Source organism: Anopheles maculipalpis, chromosome X (assembly GCF_943734695.1).
Source record: "Anopheles maculipalpis chromosome X, idAnoMacuDA_375_x, whole genome shotgun sequence".
NCBI classification, from domain to species: domain Eukaryota; kingdom Metazoa; phylum Arthropoda; class Insecta; order Diptera; family Culicidae; genus Anopheles; species Anopheles maculipalpis.
The window spans coordinates 650,282-660,256 of NC_064870.1; the positions used below are offsets into that span (position 1 = coordinate 650,282).

Sequence of the window (9,975 nt, forward strand, 5' to 3'; positions counted from 1 at the left end):
TCGCACACGTTCGCGCCCAAACTGAAATGGTTAGTGGCCGGGCAGAGCGAGCGAACTACCTGCAACACCAAGCACACTTACGTTCACTGGTGCCGAACGTACGCTGTTCGGAGTTTTCCTCTGCAAGTGCGTAATGGTATCGCACGATGAACACGACGATGAACACAGGTGTTCGCGTAGCACCAAACGCACTAAGATAATACTAACGGCGCTACGGCAAAGCCAACAAAAACGGACTGGCATACAAAAGACGAAAAAGGCCTTCAAATCAAACAAAACCTCCCTAATTGGTCGACAAAATTAATATACACAACACCCAGTCCTGTTCGCCTGCGAATGAACACAGCAATGCTTCTACATCCGTGCTTTGCATGTTCACGCAACACGAAGAAGGATACGGCAGATGAATCGTGTACCGAGATCGTGGTTCGTGCCCGTGTTCATTATTCTTAGCTTCATCGACACGGTATGCTGAAAAGTTCATTCGATTGCAATAAAACAAGAATTTTATAGAAGAAATTTACTTACTATCAAAAATGTTTCATTATTATACTTTACACTTTTAAAGCAGCAAGTCCGTGTTTGCGTGTTTTTGCTCAACGCATCCGCATCTTCGGGCACCGAATCACTTGGACGGATTCATTCGCACGGTGTTGGTCTACGGATGACCACTTTCGATTTTTTTTTTTTTTACTAGGCAAGAAAATCCTTCCGTCCAGCCAAATTCTTGAAGGAAAGCAGAATACCCCACCGTCGATTCGAGCTGCTTGAAACTCTTACAAACCGAAAGCAATGAAAGAATGGAGACGCTAGTTTGTCAGCTGATAGAGATTGTTTTTATTGAGACAATTAAGTTGTACAAACTATTTTTCCGTTCGCCCGAAGGCTTGCCAAAGAGATTTTTTATCGTTTAACCAAATTTTTTATGCTACCTGCCGTTTGGGTGCATATCCGTTTCGAATTTTAAATGTTTCCAAACTGTTTTCATTTTGATATATTTTTTTTGTTCAGTGTAATTTCGAAAATGTTCCAAATTTACGGGGCTTTTCTGCCTGTTACATTGTGCATATATTGAGCTGACTTTTAATGCTTTTTTTTATATATATAATATCAATAACACACACATAAAACCAAAAGCTTGCACGTAAAAAAAAACTGTAACACCACCAGAGGTGGTGCAAAATATGTTCCAAAGCTGCAGCCGACTGCATTTTTTTAATTTCAAAAAGTGCCCATTTGGGGTTGGAAATGCTATAATTGTTTCCTGATGTAATGCTCAAATGCTACTACTGGCCTAGACGTTCGCAGTTTTTGTCTTTGATCTGGTTTGCAAACAAAACTCGATCTTTACGTGCAAGATAAACAAAATAACGAAAGCAACATATGACACATAAATACATAACTGTTTACAAATAACGCATTAAGTCTCCAGGCGGGTCCAGCAGGGGTTTTGCCGGAGTCTTGACTCCGTCGCGTGATCCGCGTTACCGTTGGTTCCTCCTCTGCGGCATCCAGCATCCTTTGACCCTCACACCGAGTTCCATTTCGTAATCAAACACCTTCGTCAACCGAGTTGTCATCTTTGTTCGAATCATCGCTGTCCCTGCGTGTCCCATAATTTAAAAAAAAGCAACAATAGATGAACTAAACCACACCAACAACACCGATGGGCTACTTACAGATACAATTCCGCAAACTCGCCCAATGGGGGTAGAGGTGCCAGGAAGAAATTGCTGGCGCGCGAGACGTGCTCCATGCTCCGTTCACGGAGCGTGCTCCAGTCGGTCTGGGTTGCAGTGTCCTGTTTTCCGTTTGGAGCGTTGGCTTCGACGGTCTGCCCACCGTGGCCAGCCGTTGCGTCTTCGCCTTTACCGTCCAACGAATCTGACTTTGCCTCGTCGTTGAACTCGACACCAAAGAGATTTTGGTCATGCTCTGCGCGTGTTTCGGAATCGACATTTTCACCGAGATCGTCCTCATCGCGTTCGATGTCCGGCATGCCCTGGCCAACGTTTTCGAGTGAATCTACTGGATCCGAATCCACTACTCCGGGCAATTCTTCACCAAGCACATCGCGATCTTGTTCTGGGCCTGTTTCGTCACCAACATCTACACCGAAATCGTCCTCATCGCGTTCGATGTCCGGCATGCGCTGCCCTTCACCCTGCCCTTCTTCGAGCACATCGCGATCTTGTTCTGGACCTGTTTCGTCACCAACATCTACACCGAAATCGTCCTCATCGCGTTCGATGTCCGGCATGCGCTGCCCTTCACCCTGCCCTTCTTCGAGCACATCGCGATCTTGTTCTGGGCCTGTTTCGTCACCAAAATAATCACCGAAATCGTCCTCATCGCGTTCGATGTCCGGCATGCCCTGCCCTTCACCGAGCACATCGCGATCTTGTTCTGGGCCTGTTTCGTCACCAACATCTACACCGAAATCGTCCTCATCGCGTTCGATGTCCGGCATGCCCTGGCCAACGTTTTCGAGTGAATCTACTGGATCCGAATCCACTTCACCGGACAATTCTTCACCAAGCACATCGCGATCTTGTTCACCCAAGTGTTCCTCGTCACCATTTTTCTCACCATCAACAGCCTGGTTGCCGTTGTCCATATTTGCCAGATGCAACGGTAGGAGGACAAACATGTCCCCCAGCTCTAAGGCGTTCAGTTCTTTCTCCGGTGTGTTTGACATGATTCTTCACGAACTTTCACGTTTTTTCACAATTTGTCACTTTTTCTCCACTTTTTTCACTTTTTTTCACTGTTTTTCACTCTTAATGTTTCACTCTTGACGGTCGAATGTAGAAAGCTAGCCGCGCACGAAAGTTTCCGCTTTTATACTTGCGTCGATCGTTTGCACTACGCTAGTAGTATGCGTGTGCACGGTGTCCCAGATCGGAAAAACTACAGCTGATCGTAGTTCACTTGGGACAGGGAATTGCTAACTGAAAAAGGCTTCTTAGCCGTATACCAACCAGAGAGTGGTATCATTTGGCGTTACTAGGAGCTATTTGTACGCTTTGTAAAGATGATGGGATGAAGTCCTAGTTCAAATACGTGTATTTGGTCGCGAAATCGATAAGATTAATTTCCAAGCTGGCACAACTTAGGCGAGAGCGTCTGTAGCCAGTTGCCTCTGGAAAATTCTTTCACGAACACCACCATACAAGTAGACTTGCTTTGACTCATCCAACATTTGTCGCGGCAAAAGTATCGAACATTTGGGACACTTTTGGCTTTGATGTTTATTTTTTGATATTTGGGTTTTTACAGTACTAGGCGATGGTTGCTGGATCTAAAAAACCAACGTTACTTCAATTTTTTAGGACACATAGGAGGTTTTTTCAACAATATCAATGCAATATTGCATCCGTGGGCGATGAGTCGGAGCAGATGAGTCAGAGTTTCAAGCATTCTGGCTTCAATTACAACCTCGTTCTTTGCGCAAGTGGCTTGCGTTCATACCAAGTCCTGTCGTTGACAACAGCCCAATTGCATGTATGTGTGTGTGTGTGTGTGTTTTTTAAGCAAATTTTGAACAACTTCTCGGCACGTTGAGACAACTAGCGATGAGTCATCGTCGCCAGACGGGCCGGTAAATCAGTAATTGTATAATATAGATTTATTATTCGTTGGCCTAGGCGACAACGGAACCGGCCTTCAAACGGTAGGGCCGAAGTTCAAATCCCATCTTGGACCATCGCCTCGTAGTTGAGGACTTGAATATCCAACTGCGTGTTTATCGGCTAGTCTAGTGAGCTATATCGATGGTCCAGAGAGTCATTGGACCACGGTGCAGTTCGGTGGCATCTGGCCGCTTCCGTTTCTGTCACCGGCCACTCCCTCAGCTTACACACAGTAGAGAACGGAAACCAGTTTTGCGACGATTGCAGCTGCATCGCGAAAGTGTCGCTAGGTCAGGAAGGGAGTAGTTTCGTGGTATGTGTGAGATGCTCACAGCGCTGGGGGGTGGGAGGGGGGAGGAATGCAAGTCTCTTTGCCTACCATACTCTCCCGTGATGCAGTTGCACATTTTCGTGGCTGGCGAATGCATGTGTGTGTGTGTGTGTGTGTGTGTGTGTGTGTGTGTGTGTGTGTGTGTGTGTGTGTGTGTGTGTGTATGTGTGTGTGTGTGTGTGTGTGTGTGTGTGTGTGTGGGTAATCATCACTAACAGCGTCATGGTATGTGCGCGATGAGTCAGTGCAGCAGATCAAAATATTGTATCGAATTACTCACGTTGGGGTATTTTACGTTTGAAGAATGCAATCTTTGCTATCCAAATAAAACTCGATAAGGCATGTTTAACACGCTTTATTCATCTCAATTATATTCTTGGAAACATTTTAATTCTTGTCTTGCTAATTCATATAAATTCATGTGGATATAGATTCTCAATTTAACTCCCAACAGTTATATGTTCTCGCTTAACAGTGAACACCATTAGCAAATATCGCTCACTGTGGTGGACGATCCTGGTGAATCGCATCCGTCTTATCGTTGCCACGCTTTTCTGGAACGTGGCATGATGGACCATCGGTGGCCGGCTGCAAAAGTAAAGGAAATGCATTAGCAAACCAATCACTCGCAACAAACCATATACTAACCTCGTTTAATCCAGACAAGCGCAGATAAGCTTGCCACCCGCGATGGTTTTCGAGTTCCGCGAAAGGATTACATGCCGTGGAATCGGCCATGTTCGAATCTGATGGTTCTACCGAGGGCCCATAATAGTAGTTTACTGCACGAGTAGGTTTCGCAGGGACCGGTTTCGGTTGCGGGGCGTGTACCGAGCGCTCGCCATAGGGGTAATTGACCTTTCTCTTCCGTCCAAAGTTCGGGCGCGAGTTAGCGCGAGTTGGCGAGTTAGTTGTTTCTCTCGTGGGATGCACATAGAAGTGTTTCGTATGGACTGGTTTAGAAGATTTTTTGCTGTATTTACGTGACTTCTTGTTTGGCGAGCTGCGGTACAGGGTACAAGGGGAATTAGAAAAAGGACATTCAACACCAACGCCTTTCAGGGCGGATAAGTTTTAAGGAGATACTTACTCATTTTCACTTTCAATTAGCTGTCGAACATAACCACGATAATATAAGTTGCAAACAATCTCTCCCGTAAGCGGCTTAGGTTCCACTGGACTGCAAAACAAACGAACACACATATATACATATATACTGGGGTAGGGGGGGGGGGGGGGGGGGGGTGCGTTTACAGGGGTTTACTCACATAGCCCAACGGACCGGAAATGTGTTGTCGACACGTTCCACCTTGATGTTCTGACCGTCTTGCTCGACACCGTCCAACTTCTGAACGGCATATTTAGTATATGCTGGACTGATGTACTTTACTATGCTGCATCCCGTGAAGCCTTCGAAGGCTTGCAGCATGATCACGCAATCGACTATCCCGTACAAATGAAACAGCTTTTCCAACTGTTCATCGTCCACCCTGTCGGTAAGGTTCGAGACGCGCAAACAACTTGCGTCCTTGCGCATACACTGCAGTTCGCAGAACTGTTTCGGGCTGACCGGTCCACGGTTGCGCAGGTCGAAGAAGTTAGATATCTTCAGCTTGTATCCGTCACCGAGATCCAAACCGTTCGATTCGCTGAGCACCGCTAACGCGGCACTCTCGGACGTAAAGGAAACCTCGGCGTATCGGTACCCGAACACGCTCCATCTGATCTTAACGGCGCATGCACTCTTCGGCTCGAACACCTTCCACAGTACAGTTTCGTCAACGTACAAGCTAAAGTTGGTGACGTACAGCGTATTCAAGCGGTGAACCGACCACGGCGAGCCAAACGAGGAGGACACCAACATACGATGCCCATGGAAAAGGGTGCCTTGGCAGCATAGCATCGCATTGTTGGCCGATTCACGCTCCATGAAGGAAACTACGGCGAATCGCATAAACTCTCCCTCATCCGTCATTGGGTATACGCACTGCGTCACACGGCCGAACTGGCTAAACAAGGCATGGAGGTCCGGCAGCGTCACCGTCTTCCACAGATTGCCGACATAAAGTTTCCAACATTCCGTTTCGCTGTAGGCCGCCATCATCCCTAGCAGTGTCCCTTTGGTGGCGTGGGCTGTAAAAATCATACAATATGAGCTATTCCCATACACACACACACACACTCACCCCCCTCCCACACACACACACACACGCACACACTCACACACATTTCGGCACTGCGAATGCGTTCTCAAAAACACCATGTTCTTACCGATTAGAGGCGGCATTATGCGTTTTCTCGCCGTATTTTGTTGTTCTCGCACTTCTCCCGACATGACGGAGGACGTATGCACATTCCGACGATCGGTGATCGGGTTGCAGTTGCGCACAAACGTAGTGAAGACATCGCCAAATGCACCATCAGGCAGTATAGGTGTGTGTGATTGCATCATCGTATTGTATCGTCACGCCAGCACAAAGCACCCGCGAGTACGCGTGCAAATTCGTGAAAGGAAGCGGATGGGGGAACGCACTCGTAGCGTAAATCGGTTTCCGTTTAATAGGTTGCTTAGTTGGATCACTTTATTGCGCACGTAAAGCCTGGACAGAAGCGTGACCAGCCGCAGCAGACGCGTCGGGCAAATGAAATGGCAGCTGTCAGTTTTGCAGCGTTGTGTACGTGTGTTAAACCCAGGTTACGTCAGACACGCAAACCGAAAGCGCAAAAAGTGCTAACACATCGATTTTTGAATTTGGTATCGTTGAGCGCAAACAATTGTAAGCTATCAATCGTTTGTAAATAAATCTTACACGTGACGAAGACAAATATCGATGTTTACTTTAAATTACATATATAGATATCGTTACATATTAGTTAGTTTCTATGTGAACTGTTTTACGATACTTTAAACATTCATATGTTATTTAAAACCAATTTTATTGTATTTTTGAAAGAGATTATTTTTTTTGCCTCGACCAAAAATTAATTTTTTAGAGCCGATGGTTGGTCAACAGACTCTTGGGACATTTCCGCGAGTGTCCCAGATCTTTTTTTTTTTTTTGCAATTTCAGAGTTGCGCTTTGTCTAGAACGGGTTTGCCAAATCGGTGCAACCTTGCCCAAACTGGCATTCTCAGATAGCCAAATTTCGATATCAGACCCTACCTATTTGCGACGTCATAAATCAAGAGTTTTTTTTTTTTTCATTCCCAATAGCAGTAATAATAAAATTGCGTGGATGAAATAAAAAGAACCATAATTATAGCAGAGAGTACCATTAAAAAAAAAAGAATATTCATTTATGTTTGTGCAACGTTTCAGAGCAGTTTAAATCGTTTTATGCAGCATGAAAAAAATAATTCAACAATTTAAATGCTTGGTTATAAATTATTCGTTATTAATTGTCACTTCGTTGAGAACAAAACTGAACGCATATGTCATTATCTCTTTCCAACACTCCAGCCGCTCCACCCACCCAGAGAAAGCTGCTCCATCTAGTGTGCTCATGGTGTGTGGTTTATCCAATTGACAGCCGTTTCATCACTTCGTGTCTAGAACGGATTTGCCAAATCGGTACAACCTTGTCCCAACTAGCATTGTTGCACGGTCCGTTTCTATGCGTTTCGATGCTTCCTCAACCCTCCACAAGCGTGAATGTCGCTGCTATCGTTGTTAGTTCCATCACAGCCTATCTCTTTCTAACATTCTACTGCCTTTCTTCGCTCGCACTCTTCTTCTGGGACTTAGTCGTTGCGTATTTGGTGATTTTGATCTAATTTTAAAAAAGTGTGAAGGTGACTTACCTTCACACTTTGAACGGATGTTTGTGTCCGTATTTTTCATAATCCATAACTATTTAATTTTCCATAATTACTGTAGATTCTATGCTTTTAGATAAAAAAAATCAATCAGAAGTCATCGGAGGACATTCAGCTAAAGATTGGGATGAAGGTTTCTCGCAGATTTGCAGGTAAATGAAGTGAAACAGTGAATTTGGTAACGATTGATGCATGAGCGCAGTGTGAAGTAGAGTGAAATAAAAAGCAGAACCAACGTTTTTCCTATACAAATCAAGTGTGCGTAACGATTTTGATCCGAACCGCTGCTATGGAGATTTGGGATTTCATAGCAGCACAAGTGAGCAATGATGCTCTTATCATAAATGTGCACAGTCCGCACCTTGGGAGCACCGATGACGAGAAGGAGCGCTTCTTTACGCAGCTGGAGAGGGAGTATGACCGCTGCCCACAACATGATGTGAAGATCGTCATCGGAGACCTGAATGCTCAGGTCGGACGGGAGGAGGCATATAAACCAACAGTTTGAAGGTTCAGCGCCCACCAGCTGACAAACGACAACGGCATCAGGCTTATCAATTTTGCCTCTTCCAAGCACATGGGCATTCGCAGCACCTTTTTGCCAGCACGCACCTCGGTTCAGGCACTTCTCGAATATTATCGACGTGAAAAGGTACAGAGATGCAAACGTTGACTCGGACCATTTTCTGGTAATGGTAAAGCTGCGCCAGAAACTCTCCGTGGTCAACCACCAACGGAGCAAGCCTACCCCAAGGCTCAATCTGGGTCGGCTGAGGCAAGCTGATGTGGCAGAGGGGTATGCGGCAGCGCTCGTGGAAGCGCTCTCGGACAACAATCCCGCATCTCAGGAGTTTTGCTACCTTGGTAACTTCGGATTCCGGAAATCCGGAGACGCATTGTTCAGGGGAACCGTGCCTGCTACGGCCTTCACCGTCTGCTGAGATCCAGAAGACTTCGAGATCGCACGAAATATGAGATGTATAGCACACTGATTCGCCCGGTGGTCCTATATGGTCACGAGTTTTGGACCATCCGAGCGGAGGATGCAAACGCTCTTGGCGTGCTTGAGCGTCGCATCCTCCGGACCATCCGGACACGATGGCTGGGGCATGTTATGAGGGTGCCGGACTCATGCCCCGCCAAGAAGGTATTCGTCAGCGACCCCCAGTTCGGCACGAGATCAGGTGAAGGGTGACCTGTAGGAGATCGGGTGGCTACACGGATGGGAAGCTGCAGCCAGGGATCGAGTTTCCTGGAAATCTATTGTTGACCATGGCCATGTCACGACGACGTACTCTTTCTCGTAAGAGCAGCCCAACATGAGTGATGGCAGCGGCGCCGGTCTTCAAACGGCAGGACCGGGGCTCAATTTCGATGGCCGGCATTACCTTAGAGGTCGTTAAGCCAAGAAGAAGAAGCAGCAGCAGCAAAAGTATGTGTGGGCGAAAAGTGCAGCAACAGCAACATAGCACAAATGGGGGGGCTTGTTTCCTTGTGAGCTCAACATAAACACTCCCCCCTCCCCCCCCCCCCCACCCCTCCCCCCATTGGCGCCCCCGGATTCCGGCAAAAAGTGCAGAAACAGCAACATTAGGCACGCCTGGTTTAAGCGCTGATTGCTCATTTCCGGCATGTTCGCTCACGAGCCATGGCACCGAGAAGTTACTTTACGACCAATCGTACAAACTGTGTGTATAATGTTAATGATCGCACCCCTCTATTAAAACCTCGCTCAAAACCTGACGGTGCGTAACAGCTTCCGATATATGCTTCGGGTCTACACCAATCGTGGTACGGCGTCAGTAATCGGCTCGGCATGGTACGGCGCCTATGTAAGACCGGTAAGACTATCGACATAAGCGCAACCGGAGATAGTGCGCCAGTCCAATGACAGTGCGCCTGCGCGGGCAGCTCATGCGTGCCCCTATTTGTTTCGCACGCGTGAGCGAGATGCATGTCGAATTGAGGAAATGCATGCGTCACGCTTGTGTCAAAGATCAGCCTATATGGGCACTCTTCTATACGGCGTAGCGTGACACTGGCGCGAAAGGGAAAGCGCGCGAATGCGCTCAACATTTTACGAGCGAGACGGATGAGCGTGAGAGCGGGAAGCGAAGAATCGTGTGAAAGGGCCAGCTAGGTTCGCTCCGAAATTTTGTCTGTGGCTTTAAAGCGACGGTTGGGCGGATGTTGCT

The 9,975-nt window shown here is 46.9% G+C and overlaps 3 protein-coding genes across 5 annotated transcripts in view; 2 read left to right on the top strand and 1 right to left on the bottom strand.

Annotated features, from left to right (window-relative positions):
* LOC126556714 (protein GPR107) overlaps positions 1-9,975 on the top strand; it is a 381,205-nt gene that overhangs the window by 289,559 nt on the left and 81,671 nt on the right. The window lies entirely within an intron of this gene.
* Positions 1-9,975, top strand: part of LOC126568561 (TOX high mobility group box family member 3-like) — a 329,113-nt gene that overhangs the window by 49,954 nt on the left and 269,184 nt on the right. The window lies entirely within an intron of this gene.
* LOC126567485 (uncharacterized) lies at positions 4,462-6,064 on the bottom strand. The gene is made up of 3 exons (XM_050223740.1): positions 5,232-6,064; positions 4,612-4,966; positions 4,462-4,551 (listed from the first exon to the last, which is right to left on the bottom strand). Exons 1-3 carry the CDS (start codon positions 6,062-6,064, stop codon positions 4,462-4,464), a joined length of 1,278 nt encoding a protein of 425 aa, XP_050079697.1.